Source organism: Colobus angolensis, unplaced genomic scaffold, assembly GCF_000951035.1.
Source record: "Colobus angolensis palliatus isolate OR3802 unplaced genomic scaffold, Cang.pa_1.0 Scaffold456, whole genome shotgun sequence".
NCBI classification, from domain to species: domain Eukaryota; kingdom Metazoa; phylum Chordata; class Mammalia; order Primates; family Cercopithecidae; genus Colobus; species Colobus angolensis.
In genome coordinates, this window is record NW_012117999.1 from 96,631 (window position 1) to 113,126 (window position 16,496).

The 16,496-nt window shown below is 34.6% G+C and overlaps 1 protein-coding gene across 1 annotated transcript in view; it reads right to left on the reverse strand.

Annotated features, from left to right (window-relative positions):
- SCN3A (sodium channel, voltage gated, type III alpha subunit) overlaps window positions 1-16,496 on the reverse strand; it is a 96,327-nt gene that overhangs the window by 39,327 nt on the left and 40,504 nt on the right. The window contains exons 13-18 of the mRNA XM_011958020.1: window positions 12,319-12,666; window positions 11,144-11,276; window positions 9,551-9,789; window positions 4,638-4,811; window positions 3,327-3,683; window positions 1,000-1,470 (exon numbers count right to left, since the gene is read on the reverse strand). Coding sequence (XP_011813410.1) covers window positions 1,000-1,470; window positions 3,327-3,683; window positions 4,638-4,811; window positions 9,551-9,789; window positions 11,144-11,276; window positions 12,319-12,666 — 1,722 coding nt within the window. The remainder of the gene's footprint in view (window positions 1-999; window positions 1,471-3,326; window positions 3,684-4,637; window positions 4,812-9,550; window positions 9,790-11,143; window positions 11,277-12,318; window positions 12,667-16,496) is intronic.

Sequence of the window (16,496 nt, forward strand, 5' to 3'; positions counted from 1 at the left end):
TCTCCTTCCTTCCTTCCTTCCTTCTTTCATTCCTTCCTCCCTTCCTTCTTTTTTCTCTTTCCTAGTAATACAACAGTAAGAGCAGGTTAATTAATCTACAAAATAACTATAGCCCTCGGGTGAAGCTTTTTAAAGTAGTTCTTAATATTTTCAAGTTACTCTGGAAGACTATAGATTTGCTCATCCTTGACTGGGCAAAATATAATCAGTCCTACTTGCACTTTCCTAATGTGTATAACACTTTCATAAATGAAACACTATCATAGTGAGTAAGACTTTCAGAGGTTAACAAAAGTACATAAATTTTCACATAAAAATAAGCAAAACCTAATGCAGAGAGTAAGGAGATCAAGAAAATAAGTTCATTTATTTTTTAAAGAACATAATGTAGTTGAGAGTGTAATGTATTAAATAATATCTCTTTTTTGGAAGGCTACTTTTTTTTGAGATAGGGTCTTGCTTTGTCACTCAGGGTTGAGTAGGGTAATGTGATCATGGCTTGCTGCAGCCTCTACTTTCTGGGCTCAAGCAATCCTCCCACCTCAGCCTCCTTTGTAGCTGGGACTACAGGCATGTGCCACCATGCCCAGTGAATTTTCATATTTTTTTGTAGAGAGGAGATTTCACCATCTTGTCCAGGCTGGTCTTGAACTCCTGGACTCAAATGATCAGCCTTGTTGGCCTCCCAAAGTGCTGGGATCACAGGCATGAGCCACCATGCCCAGCCTAAAAGGCCACATTTTTAAACCATATTTTCAAATGATCAAGAAAATGAATACACTAAATACTCAGAATGGTTTAATTTCTTGTGAAAAGTTGGAATTTTTAGAAATGTATTTCCCCATAAAGAGTATCTTGTGATTTTCCAACATCACTATATATATATATGACTTTCAATATTACTTTTTAATAATGCATATAAGTACAATGAAAATAGTAAATAACTGTAGTACATGGCTATCATAGGAAATGCAACAAAAAATTTAAAAGCATTCTTACCTCTTTGCTTTCTTCTAGTTCTGACTCACTGCTGAACTCTTCAGTATTTAAGTTTTCAAAGTCAGACTCTCCAACAGCAATTGGCACTGTTACAGTGAGGCTGGGGTTGTTTATGAATGACATATAATCATTTTCATCGATTACGTATTTTTCAACACTGCTTCCGGTACCTACACCACTGGTGGTTCCATTCCCATCTCTAAGATAATTAAGCTCTTTGCTTATTTCAATTCCAGTATTATTGGACATGCAGCTGTCTATCTTATTGCCTTCATGGATTTCTAAAACTTTTGGCTTTCTAAAAAAGGCTTTTCGAAAACACTCCCGTATCTTATTTTTCACATAATCGATTCCCTTTTGCATTCTTCCTACTGCAATCTGCAGATTATTCATTTCATTGTCATCATCAGTAGCAGCAAGGTTGTCTGAGCTAAATGAACTCAACAATAAGGCCAGAAAGAGGTTCAGAACCTAAAAGAAAAAAAGAAAAAAATCTATTTTAATATTGAAATATGCATTTAAATAACAGCCTAAAAAGGGAACTCAGATCTTTGCTAAAATTATTTCAGCAAACGTTTATTGAATCCTTACTATATTTCAGATGCCATATCTAAGTCACACACTCTTTAAAGGACCTGATATCTTGCTCTAAGGGCAAAACGATAAAACAAGCACCTCTTCTTTTTTCCTATTGGGAGGGACAATAGGAGAGCAGAGCTTCTAAGATTTTAAATGGTATCTACTCAGGTTTGCCAGTGGAAAGACAAAATCTCGCCCTCGAGGTTTTTGCCAATGAGAGAGAGAAAAAAAAGATACTTTCATCTTAATCATTTTATCTTACTTCATCTTACCATTTTTTTTCCTAGGGAATTTCTAGCTTCATGTATATAAAGAATGAATTCATTTATTTAATAGCCTGATGATATGTACCAAATGATGCACTTGAAATACGAATTCCTTTGGCCCAATGGTCACAAACTTTTATAACAGCAGAAATTTCTAAGTGCAAATTATATACGATTTAACATGTTTCCCATCAAATACACTTTGAAATTTTTGTGTTCAAATAGCTCAACAGATGGAGAGAAATCTAAAAGTATACCAGGGTTTAGGCTAAACTCATGAGTTACTTTTCTTTTTCTTACTTTGTGTGTGTGTGTGTGCTTGTGTGTGTGTGTGTGTGCGTGTGTGTGTGTGTGTGTATGTAGAAAGTATGAGGCAATTTTAACTCTCAGAATATCATAGGATATGTGACAAAACTACCCAGCCAACTGGTAAGTTATGGTTAATGCAGGAATAATTCATTATTTCTGATGTAAAAGAAAATTTATAACAATATTTTTAGCCTGAAATGGAGTTAGTTATTGAGTTTCAGAATATGTTACACTATAGGAAGACATGCAAGGCAAAAGCCCCAGTTTGTTTCCCTATTTCTGTATCAGATTTTTTTCAGAATCTAGAGCTCCCTAATTTACTATTCTGGAGAAAAAATTGCGTGTTTGTAGGTATCCCAGTAGCATTCTTTTGAACAAGTTTATCTGAAATGGATCCCTCAAAGGAAAGGCCCAATGTGATGGCATAAAGAAATGCTTTGCCCACACATGATTGAGAAATTTAAGCATTAAACATCTAACTATATAAACTATGTTTTTATAGTAGTGATTTTAAGTCACAGTTAAAAGTAAGCCCTTTGAGTCTGGACAATGTCCATACATATGAATAAGTTAAACTGTAATAATTGGTTTTCCTTTAGTAATGCAAATTCAGGGAAGAAAACATTTTGTCCTCCTCCAAGTTACTTGGATAATTACAATGCATAGCTAAAATATAATGGTCTACTTCACTGAAATGTGTCTTCAAAATTTGGTACTATATGACCTATATCTCTGAGTAAGCCAACTACATGAACTATGAACATGCAAAGAGCAATTTGATTATAGAATAGATAGTTGTCTTTTTAGAATTAGTAGAGGTCATTTTCTTATCAAAACAATATTAGGACACAATTCATCTTAGTGATAAAAATTTACTTTCTTTGAAGAAGAAAGGAAAATCTAATATTTATGCCCCCCAGGAATTCATAAATACCCCTGATTTAATCTTTACATCAAAGATATGATTTCAGTTTTGTTATTCCAATGTCATAAAAAATGGGAAACCAGAGTCCAGGAGAAGTTAAATAACTTGCTCATTCTCAGAGTACTAATAGGGGGATTTTAGTCTAGGCCACTTACTATAAACCAGAGATATGTTTACCACATCTGGCCACCTTCCCAGCTACTGTCTGCTCTTGTTCTAATTTACGAGCATTTGTAATACATACGTACCACAAGGTTTCCAATGACCATGACCAACATGAAAACAATAAGGCACATGGTTTGGCCAGCAACCTCCATACAGTCCCACATGGTCTCTATCCACTCTCCACACAGCACGCGGAACACAATCAGGAAGGAGTGGAAGAAGTCGTTCATGTGCCACCGTGGGAGCGTACAGTCATCATTGATCTTGCAGACACATTCTTTGTAGCTCTTACCAAAGAGCTGCATGCCGACCACAGCAAAAATGAAGACGATGATGGCCAATACCAAGGTGAGGTTTCCTAGAGCTCCCACAGAATTGCCAATGATCTTAATTAGCATATTTAGTGTGGGCCAGGATTTTGCCAACTTGAAAACTCTAAGCTGTAATCAAGTGAAAAGATACTCTTAGTAGTAATCATAATATAATTTTATACATTATTTTATTGGTATGTGGTATCATAGAACCACATATGGTAGATGTCAAAACTCAAACTATGCTGAACTAATTCAATTTCAAATCCAGAAAAAACAGTGTTAACAATATTAGAATTGTAAATCAGGTCATAATATCATTTAAGGGCAAAAATAAAAATAATAAAACATTTCAGAAATAATAAATAAAACATTTCTGATTCATCAAAAGATATGCCCATGTAAACAAATTGGTATTTTGATTAGAGACATTTTTAAATTAGCAAACTAATGTTATCTTCAGGTTCTATTTTAGAGAGTAAAAAGAAATACTAAAAGTATAAATCATATATTTTTATGGGCCAATATAAAATAAAAGTAAAATAAACTAAATAATATGATACAAATGTACAGAAAAAATTTGAAGAAATACACATTTTGCTTAATTTTCAATAAAAATTGTATATATTTCTCAATAAAATTGTACTATAATTTAAAAAGTTTGTTATACAATTATTTAAGATATCAATAACATCAAATATTTCCCCTCATGTTGCTTTAAAACAATCCCCATTCATAGAAGTAAGGTTAAGAAAAAGCTAAAATTAATTGGGGCCTAAAATTCTTATTTGCATGTCTTTACAGACTGTAAGGCCAAAAAAACTTCATAAACTTAAAACACAGTTTTAGAAAGTACATGTAGGTTTTCAAATGTGCCCTACATACCTAATCATTATAAAGTATTTCAAGTGCTTTCATCAATCTTAGAAACTGTTTATACTTAAAGAGGATGTTTATATGTTTTTTAGAATGTCATATATTATTGTAAAATTAAAATTAAAATTAATAATTATATAAATATACATTGATTCAATTTCAAAATAAATGTGCCAATGAGCGACAGGAATATATATAGATAGATACCAGTCTGAATGATCGCAGTACAGACAATCCCTCCACATTTGATAGACCAAGCTCCATCAAACTCAGGCTGACAATAATTCCATCAAAGATATTCCAGCCCTCTTGGAAATAGTAATAAGGATCCATGGCAATGATCTTGAGAACCATTTCTGCTGTGAAAATTCCAGTGAAGACCTAAAAATAGAGATCAGTACTACTTCAAGAGCACTAAAAAACACTGATGCTATGTGAATTTATAAAGAAGAACATTAATAGTCAGGAATAAAAATATCTAAAATTTAAAGTGAGAAAATGTGACAAATCAACTCAAGTCTAGCTTTTTGTTTTGTTTTGTTTTCATTTTCATTTTTATTTATTTATTTTTGAGACATTGTCTCCCTCTGTTGCCCAGGTTGGAGTACGGTGGTGTGATCTCAGCTCACTGCAGCCTTGGCCTCCCAGGTTCAAGTGATTCTCCTGCCTCAGCCTCCCAAGTAGCTGGGATTACAGGCATGGGCCACCATGCCCAGCTAATTTTTGTAATTTCAGTAGAGACAGGGTTTCACATCATGTTGGCCAGGCCAGTCTCGAACTCCTGACCTCAAGTGATCTGCCCGCCTCAGCCTCCCAAAGTACTGGGATTACAGGCATGAGCCACCACACCCAGCCATGTCTAGCATTTTTTTTTTTTTTTTTCCTCGGGAGAGTATTTTATTAAGCAGAGTGCTATTATTTAATGAATCTGCTGGATTTTCAAGAAAAACACTAATTTTAAAACATTTCATGGTCTACATTTTAAATCTGGTATTGAATAATAGCTCCTGAATTATTGCCCTTGTTGGTACACTACATTTCTAACACAATCACAACCAAATTCATTTCTGGGTAGTATTGCATCAGGAACAAATCCACATACTATTGAAAGTTATTAAAAATTGATTTCATAAAAACCATATTTTGTTTTTGATTTTGTGTTTTTTAAGGGATACCATCTTATTTCTATAATTTTATAAATATTCCTGAAACAAGAGTAAGTTTGCCGTTAATGGTTTATAATAACGATCTCTGGATGCATGCCTCAGAATTAAGGTTAATGGATTAGTAGAGTAACAAACTGCAGATTTAATTGAAACCAGCAGGAGAAAATACTCAGTATGCATATACATGTAAATAAGATTAATAAATCACTTGAGTGGCTAGATAAATGTGTATTTGACAATAGAAAGAAAAACAATGAAACAAACACAGCATTTATTTTTTAACTCAAAATGATAGGCTGAGAGACACAGGACATGAAGAATTGTGAAATCACTCTTGCAGAAAATCTTTTAAAGCAATTCTCTTAATTCACTATAGTTAAAAATTGCGATTTATGACTGTAAAGTCAAGCTTAGCATTTACCAAGATAAATCAGCCTTTATCTTGAAGGAATTCTGTCAAAATAACAGTATAACAATTATTTGGTTTCCTAAAACATCGTATTACTTAAAAGAAATATTGATCCACCCTTACAAATGTATAAATTCAGTTAACACTTCATTGTTTCCAATCACAGATGAAAAATACCCATCACAGAAAAAAAAACAGCCTGACGGTAGTCATCCATTCACTCAAATAGAAATTAAATGTATTTTAAGCAAGCCTAGTACATGAAAATCCAGGTATATGGTGAAATGCCCATTGAAAAATGTATTTTTCATTTTATAGAATAACACATGAAAGATTCTTTTTTTCAAATAGTGATTTTGCCTGGTAAATACAAAGTAAGTTCTAACTATACAAATTTTATTTCTTGTATAAAACTTTTAGAAGCAGTTATTATTTGAAATAGGCACTCTGATGATAGAAATATATTATTTAAAGTGAGCTAGAACCATCTAGATAAATAATCTACAAACATCTCTTTCTATAGAAAATCATAAGGTGGTATTTTCAGCTCTTCTAAAATGACTAGATCTCATGCCTTTAAAAACATATACCCTAAATTTACGCTTATCTGAAAATGTAATCCCACCATGAAACTTTTCATTAAAAATAATATTTTTATTACAACTAGTAATCCAAAATGACAGCTATATCTCTGTAAATGTTTTCAGTTAAGGCCTTAAAAATCAATGGGATTGTTTTTGGTACATTTGAATCTAGTTTCAGCATTGTCAGGTAGGTTGGAAATGTTTGTTATGATGAAGATGTTGTCTAACCTACTACGATTGATAGGCTATTTTTTGCTTATTGAATCCCTATGATGGTTGCAAGCATTTTATAATGATTAAAAAACAAACAAAAAAATACTCCACAAAAATACAGAGCACCTTAGCAAAACTTAATTGAGATTCAAGATCTCTTGATATTCAAATTTGATTAATCTCATCAACAAGGAAGCGATGTAATTTTTATGTACTGCAGAAACAATACAAAATGGGGTATGTTGATCTAAGTTAAGATGGAAAATTCCACAATTCAGTGTCCTCATGTATAATATAAGGCAGTATGCAATAATTTGAGCAGTAATAAACTAGTCCATAGATACTCTAAATTTATGTTAATGAGCAAATTATAAGCTCTCCACAAAACATGCTGTGTAATCATCTATGATCTATAATATAGTCTTAAGTCAGCTAAGCACCCATGATAGAAATTCTTTCTTTCTCTCTCACATGCTCTCTCTCTGCCTATATATTAAATATATGTATTACTTTCATATGTATAAATATTTATGATAAAGGTTGTTATGGGTAGGAAATAAGATATTCTATGAACAAATGCTTTGTAAATTATGCAATGCATTATTGATATGTTAATCTTAGTAAGGAGGTATCAACCAATAGAGTCAGTCACTTTACATATTCTCCTATTGTTATGGTTAGAAATAAATAACTCAGGTCTGTTCCCTATAATTTATGCTCTCTATCTTGATAAGTTTTGTTTCCCCAACACTACACTGAACTTATAGATGGTTCTATCACCAACAATCTACCAGGCATCAGTCTCCCATTCCACTTTCCCACCTCATTATTTCAGTTACTACCCATCAAGTAATAGAATTGTAGAACTGGAACATACATAAAACATCATTTAGTCCAACACACTCATTGTTTATATGTGTGTTGAGAAAATAGACTCAAGGATCTAAGTGACTTTTCAAAGCCACACAGATATTTACCATGACCACTTTGACTAGGACCTAGATTTGATGCTTTTGTCTTGTGCTTTTTCATTCAATCATCTTATAATCCAGCCTCTCTTATCCTGTGTTTCCATACTCAACTGCTCCAACATTGGAATTCTATATTTACTGTTTCACTCTGGCAAGTTTCCAAAATCTTCCTTCACCTGTTCAACTTCCCTAACTGTCCAATATCCTGGGAAAAATACAAAAACTACACCAGAAATATTTTCCATCATTATTTCAAAGAAAGGTCTGAAAGGGTAATAGCATATATATGAGGAAGGAAACTGTTTATTGAGCACATGCTAGATGCCAGGCACAGTCTAGGTGCTTTCACATTACCTCATGTGACCTTCACAACAACTCCGCACGAAGGGTATTACTACACTCATTTCAATAGTAGAAAACAAAGACTCAGATTGTTTATCAGACTTGTCCAGAGGCCATATCACTAGTAAGCACTGGCAACTAAGGTCAAACTCAATTCCACTCCACTGCAAAGCCTGTGTTCTTTTGCAAAATCATGCTACCTGTAGCAGCCTTTTTGGCTAGGTATCAACCAGTGGGTTATTCATTGAGTGACTCCCATGTAAACACGGAGAGAGACAACAGAAAAATGGGACACGGCCTTTGCCAAAGATGAAGAAAATCTTAAGAATATGTGAGTGTTCTACTGAGTCAAATAATGCAGAGAATTTGAGGTCACTTATTAGGGCACACATTTATCCAGTTGTCCACCAGCATTTCCTTTCCCCCTTCTGTTGGCAATTGCTCCCATGATTCCTCAGGACTGCCATGTTTTCACACGATTCCACCCCCTGCCAAGGCTGATTAAATCAGAGGTGAGCATCTGACCCATATTATGCTGAAGTTCTATCAGGAGTCTTTGGAATGAGACTCAAAAGGAGATTCAGGCTTTTTCCAGTGTAGAGGTTGTAAGATGTAAAAATCAGTGAGCTCTTACTGAACATTTGCTGACCTAAAGACAAATGATGCAGTGAACTTGCAGGCCATATCTAAGCCCTTGATGAAAATTGTTCCTGAAGTCAGACTGCAATACTGCAATACTGCCCTTTATTTAGTTTGTTAGTCTACCTTTTCCCTCCATTCCAGTTTTCCCACTACCCCTTGCCCCAAGTTTGTTTGAGTTAGTACAGGGCAAGGTCTTGATTAATAATATATGTAAACCCTTTTCTTACTTGTTCACCCATTTTGATCAGCACACACAGACACAGATGCATGCTCAGTAATTTGAACCAGAGGTATGGCTAAATCACAAATGCACATTTAGCAACTATTTATTTTCTTGTATGAATATCACTGAAGCTTTTTATTAGGTAGTTAACTTGAAACAATGATGTTCTTTTTTTAAATATACATCAATCTTTGGGTCATCCCTTCAATGGACATGATTTTTTTAGAGGCTGTGTAGGTTAAAACCACATGTTTGTGGAGCCACAATTAGATCTCCTAGTTTATCTGGACCCACATTTCCAGCAAGAACAACTGTAAAGATTTTGAGATGCTTACAACTGGTAAGACACCACGATCAATCAGCACAGACATTGGCCTAAACAATCAGCATTCATACCAGTTGAGTTTTAGGCTCTATTGCTGAGATTCCCTGTAATATTCCTTAGATATTTCTTTCTATGAGGAAAGAGCATACAATTTTTGGGTTCAGCACAGCACAAATAGATCTTTCCCTTTGGTCTATGTCTCCCACCTCTGCCAAAGTAATTAAGTAAACTTCAAATGTACTTACCAGATTTCCTACAGTCAATACACTACTGAATTGCTCGGTCATAGGGTAGTGCTCCATGGCCATAAAGAGGGTATTCAAGACTATGCAAATAGTGATGGCAAGATCAACAAATGGATCCATAACAATTAAATTCACAAGATGTTTTACTTTTAACCATGCATCACAGCAGTCCCAGATCAAGAACACATTGGCAAATCTATACCAGCATGGCGGACATTTCTGTCTAGATTCTTCAAGTTCTGGAGGGACAATAAAGAGGAAGAGTAGTAAATAACAACAAAAATGAGTTATTATTGTCAGTAGATTTTACATCATTTAACAAAATTGATGCTTATATTTGAAAATAGAAATTCATATTACTTAAGAAACTTAAGAAGAGAATCCCATTAAATATTTTCAGAAAATACTAATTAAAATGTCATATAGATTGACTTTTTCTTTTAAATACAGAAAATAAGCACTTTGAATTTAATATTTTGCTTTAAAATCACTAGGTTATGATTGATTAAATTGCTGTATTCTCTTTGTCAAAACAGAATTTTAAATAAGCATTACACAACTATTAAAATTTTAAATAATTATGATTTCTTCTGAAAGCACCTTTTTAAAAACATTTCCTAAAGTTGTGATCCCTTATGTATGTGATAACATTTATGAACTATTCTCTCCTCTCATAGTTTCCATATCAACATTAATCTTGCACACAATGAGAATGTAGTATGCCCTTCTTTTTAGTATACATTCAGACTCAAATCTACTTTTGTGGTTTGTACATATCTTTTAGAATTTTAGCATCATGTATTTAAAAGATTACTTGAAATTTTAATGGATGAAGCCTGTTACAAAATAATTATTATGTGACTGTATATCTAATACACCAAGAAGACATGATACAAAATGTAATTGATGTTTTTTAAAGAACATATGTTAGAATTGACATACAATTGATCTAAAAAGGGCCGTACTAATATATTCTCTCTCCAGACTTCACGGAGTGAGGACTGTGTGAAGTATGAACAAGTTTAGTGTATAAATAGTTGCTGCCCATTCCTGTATGTCAAAATCAATGAACATATCTGTCCATGGTCCTTTGGAGGAATGTAATGGTTGTTGTGTATGTAGAAGATGGAAGAGAGACCCTTTTGTAGGACCTCTCTTGGAGTGGAGGACAGGCTTTGATTTGTCCAACTCATTCAAGCGCTCCCACAACCCTATCAACACCTCCATGCCTGAAGAACAGACTAAAGCCTGAAAGAAATGTTTCCTTATGCTTCTATATACCAAGACTTAGAAAGGGGGAAGAGTATACTCTATCTGCATATGAGTAACATAACATAAGAAGAAATCCTCATTGATATAATATCAAGTGGTGAAATATCACTCTGCAAGCAAGGTAAGGACCCAACTCAAAAAGAAATAAGGCCAATATTAGTTTTTGTAATCAATGTGATAATATACTCCACATATCACATTCTTAGGTCTAGTATATAGTTTTGATCTGGGTAATAGACTTCAGTAACTCTATGAAAAGAAGGAATAGTTCACAAAGCACATAATCACAGAAAGTTGACTGTTCCATGACCTGCTTCTTACCTTCCATTGTGTTGGTCAGAATGCTGGCTATGCTCATGGCTCTTTGCCTTCCAGAGGAATCCTCCAGCATCTCCATTGAAATCTGGTAAGAACTTAACCTTCTCTTTCTGACTTCCGTTTCAGTGGTGGTGCCCTGCAAACCAAATACTGATGGCTCAAACCACTCTTTCCAATAAGTAATACAACACCACATAGCATTTCTTTGGTAAATCATGCGACATGCAATTTTTCCAGTTAAGAATTTTCAAGGAATAAAATATTGAATTATTGTTAAGTTATAAACAGTTTCTTTTTTTAAAAAAAAGTTATCACAGGTAGTACTATTTAAAAGGAATTCACCAGTGGATGCAGTTGTATAACACAATTATATTACAGAAATATTTTAATTAACCTGTCACAATTTTCAAGGAAATTTGTTGTAAACATGCTAAAGTCATTTATTATTTTATTTCATTTAGGTGAAAATTATTTTTATCTTCTATCAATGATTAATAATCAGATCAATCCCCCCCAATAAATACTATGATTATAGAGTCTCAAGGCTGAATTATTTTCTTTGAGGCTATATTGACTATATTGACATTTGTGGGCCAATTTTTTCCATGCACAAACACAGATGTACAATGAAATGTGTGTGCTTTCCTGAAATTTCTTTAATTATTTCTATATCTCTTCCTATTAAAAAACAGCACATTTTAGAGTCATTTTAAAATAGCACTGTAAATATTGACAGTTGTATGAAACTGCCCATTATCAACAAATTGGTTATAATATTTAATTTTAAGAATATGAATTTTCCATAATATGAATAGATAATTTTGCAATTCTTGGTGATTATGTATCTTACAGATTTGATGGTGAAAATGTCCATTATTTGTCTTGGTAGGTCTACCAAATTTGCAGATATGTAGTTTCATAGCAGACTCTAAAAACTGGGCCCTTTTAACCTAAAGCCATGGTCCCTTACAATTAATTCCCATACAACAAAAACTAATGCTCCCGTACAATTCAATAGATTCTCAATATTCTATTTTTTCCCTTTGATTAATCATGTATTATTTTTACCAACTTTTCATTTTGAGGAAGCAGGACGGTATAACAGCCTAAACTGTCCAGGCTTTGATTATTGCAAATTGGTGAATAATGTCAGTGGCAGCTAGGTCATCTATTATCACCTCTGGGAGAAGTTGTCCAGTAGGTGACGTTAGAGCTGAAGGTCCACCCACCAAGGAAACCACACCATTGCAATCCACAGTGCTGTGCATCTTCCCATTTGCTGGAAGCCCTGGCACCATCCTGGATGACATACTGGCCTGACTAACGTTACTGTTGCGTCGCTCTCCATGTCTGTGAGGCACAAACAGTGAGTCTCTCCTGCTTTCGCTGTCTTCAAATGTGCTGTGTTCGTCATCAGCAAAGTCATTTTCAGATCCAACATCCTTTGCCCGACCTCTGAAACTGAAAATGCTTGTTTTGCTATTGCGTCTTGGGGAAAAGAGGGAGCCACGGATACTCAACAGAGACTGTGGAGAAAGCAAAAAGGAATGGGATGGGGGGTGGGGGGAGAACAGAATTATTTGATAAAAATAAAAGTATTAATATTAAAAGATCTATTTTCTTTGGAGTTAGTATAGTCTTGCTCTTAAACATGGATTATCAAATTTATAGAGGACACATATATTTTAATACTTTTATTAAAGCAAATTTAAGTAAAAGAGTGTTTTTCTGACTAACAATACTGATTTGCAATTTACTAAGTATGCAACCACTTCATTTAGTCTTCACTTCAGGTGGATTGGGTTATCATAATGCTATAGGTTAGGGACCAGATGCTGAAAAGGCTAAATGATTACTTTTGATGGGAGTAGTGGTTAAACAAATAATAAGTAGCTTCTACTTCTTAATGCTGTAATCTGAAGGGCATGCAACCTGGAGAATAAGTTTTGGCTCAAGTGAGACTGTTGGCTCAAATTTAAAATATTTATTTCAAATGTTGCATTGTAGCCAGTATTTCACTTCAGGATAATTATTTTTTTAAAAAAAAACTACTATTTTTCCATTCCCTTCTTTTGAATTCTGAAAGAAAATTAGTTTATTCTTTGTCTGAAATGGTTTGTCTCTACTCATATGGGAATAGAAGTCACAAAACTTACCTACGATGTTGTCTTCCAAATTTGCTAACAGTTTCCCAAATGGCAACCAATGATTCACCTTATTTGAGAGACTACATGTCATAGCAAACACAACAGAGAGGATTCCTAAACTGCTACATAAATTACTCTTCTTGTGTAAAATATAACACTGGCTTATAAAAGCAAGACATATAACATGACTTCACCAGCGGGTGGTGTAAAAAATAGCATATACTTCTGATTTTACTTTAACTGTATTGAAAAGAAAGAGACAATTCAAAACGTTTTTTATTACAGCTATTCCCAAGTAAGTTAAGCGAACTGTTTCCTAGTACCAGAAAATGAGGATTTAGCTTGAAGTTCCCTCTTGCACATTTGGAAAGGATTTGAAACTAGCAACCCCAAATAATTCTGTGTGTATTCTAGTCTTGCAGATAGTTTTCAAAAACATCTCTATTCAGTCTGCAGAATATTTGTTTTCTCCTCTCATCATGAACAATGGCATTCCTCCTCGCTCTCTCATTCGCTTTCCTACTTCTCTTCACACCCAGGGTAATATACATACATACATATACATATACATATGTCAGCAGCAAACATTCCTGGATCTTCTCTTTCTTCTAAGTTTTAGTGTAAAACCAAATAAAATGATTTTAGTGGAAAACACAGAAAAGGCAGACTCTGTCAAACTTATTTTTGGTTCCTCTGCCTAATTAGGTCATGCTGATTTTCATAGGCCCCATTTTTAGCTTTATTTTTATGGCTTTTCCCAGACTGCAAAGCACCAGAATAATCTTTGTAGTCCTCTGTCTCAGTGATATTTTGGAAGGATATTATTCACTAAAAAGTGCTCTGTTCCTTTGGATTTGGTTAGATTCTCCACAGGAACTGTTGGCTGTCCAGCTTATCCATCGGAGGGTGTGTCTGTGTGATACTCAATTCCTGTGGCAGGTTTGTCTACCAAAGGGCAGACAGTAGAGTGATTTTACAGCAAAGTGGTCAAGAGATTAGATCATGTGAAGACATCAATTCATCCCATATTAATAAAGAATGCTAATGCTTTTCATTTCCTCAGACTCTATTTAAATGATCAATATAATAACAGTTATATCCAGAACTCGTGTTTTTATTGTTGTTGTTGTCATTGTTTTGAGGCAGAGTCTCACTTTGTCGCCCAGGCTGAAGTGCAGTGGTGCAATCTCGGCTCACTGCAATCTCCACCTCTCAGGTTCCAGTTATTCTCCTGCCTTACCCTCCTGAGTTGTTGGGACTACAGGTGCCCGCCACCACACCTGGCTAATTTTTGTATTTTTAGTAGAGACAGGGTTTCACCATGATGGTCAAGTTGGCCTCGAACTCCCGACCTCAGGTGATCTGCCCGCCCTGGCCTCCCAAAGCCCTGGGATTAGAGGCATGAGCCACCACGCCCAGCCCAGAACTAGTGTTTTGAAACATTTGAGTGTATGTGAATCACTCTGAGAGTTAAAAATATATATTTTTAGGTCCCAGATTCTTGGAATATGGATTCAGCAAGATGGAGCCACCACGCCCAGCCCAGAACTAGTGTTTTGAAACATTTGAGTGTATGTGAATCACTCTGAGAGTTAAAAATATATATTTTTAGGTCCCAGATTTTTGGAATATGGATTCAGCAAGTAGCAGATAGGACTCTGGAATCTGAATTTTCTTGACACATTCCAGGTGATTCTAATACAGGGTGGACCTCATCCTACACTCAGAGAAATACTAACTTGGTCTTACATTAATCCCTAGGATGGCTGGTAATCACCTCAATACACCTATGTTCTGAAACTGTCTCTGAAAACTGAAAATCGGTCTACACAATATTGGTTGGGAGTATGTGGTATGTGTGTGCATCCATTATGTATCTGGGACATGCCTTTAATTTGGATATTTTTATGTCAGGTATTTTCAAAGGCGTTCCAGATCTCTGAGTTTATTCAAAACTTCTATTCACTCTTTGGAATGTATAATAATGGGTGTGAGCGCAGCTTTCAAGGCAACAGAGATGGAAAAAGGAGATAACAGAAATAGCATTCAGAGAAAATAAACCAAAAATAACACACTGGAAGATGCAGCAGAGTGGAGGGAATACCCACAGATGTGGCAACATTTTCTGTAGGGAAAACCAGCTTTAATGTTTTAAGGAGTGAAAGGCCATCTTTCTTTGCCTCAGGCATGTCAAAACATATTTCCCAGGTATCTTTTTCATCTTGTTCCCAGAAGATAAATGTAGACTGTTTCTTAATTTTCAGTAACAAAAGGGAAAATAGAAGAAATTAGGTCTGTAAGACACAATCATGCAGGTAGGCTTTGGATTCCAAGTGGGTTGGGAAAAGTCAAGATGGAAAAAGATGCCGGGAATTTTAAGATGTTCTAGTGGGAATAAGGAAAGTGAATATTTGTTGGAAGTACTTAGCATTTTGAGGTTTCATTTTATACTTTTAAATACTTCTTTATTTTGTACTACTAACATATATAATCTGCTTAAAAATAAAATAATGTAACAAACAAAATAACATTTGTAATTTATGTGAATAGAAGACAGGGTACCCACAATTTGTGGCCTCTCTGCTTTGACATTTTCAGAAGATATGTTTGATTTGAGCAGTGTTTACTGTCTATCTTATGTTTCCTGTCCCCACCACCTTCACTGATTCTCTTTCTACCAGATTCCTTTTCTGTTTACAGAATCAGAAACTGTAAACTGTTTATGGTATATTTCTGCTTGTTAGTATGCTTTTAGCCTGTCTTTACTAGGATATGCAGATTTAAAACTAAGAGATTATTTCTTTCACTTTTGAAATTACCTATCTATCCATCTGTCTTCTATTTACAAATATAAAATGAACGACATCTACCATATGTATGTACTGTTTCTGTTTTTAGTATTAAAACATTGGCCATCAGCTAACCTCCCTGCTCTTGCCTGTCTGGGGTTTACTCAGCTCTGGCAAACCAAGTCTACCAGTTGCTCCTAAAGCACTCCAGGCATGCTACCATGTCAGGGTTTTGCACTTCCTCTATCATCAGCCTAGAACGCTGTTCCATAAGATAGCCTCTTCCTTTGCCTCCTCCAAATCTTTCCCAAAATGTCTAAATAGTGAGGTCATTGTAAACCACCCTATTTAAAATTTTACTTCCAGTTATGGCTCGTGTTCCTTTTTTCCTCCTTACTTTTTTTTCCTTAACATTTGTTA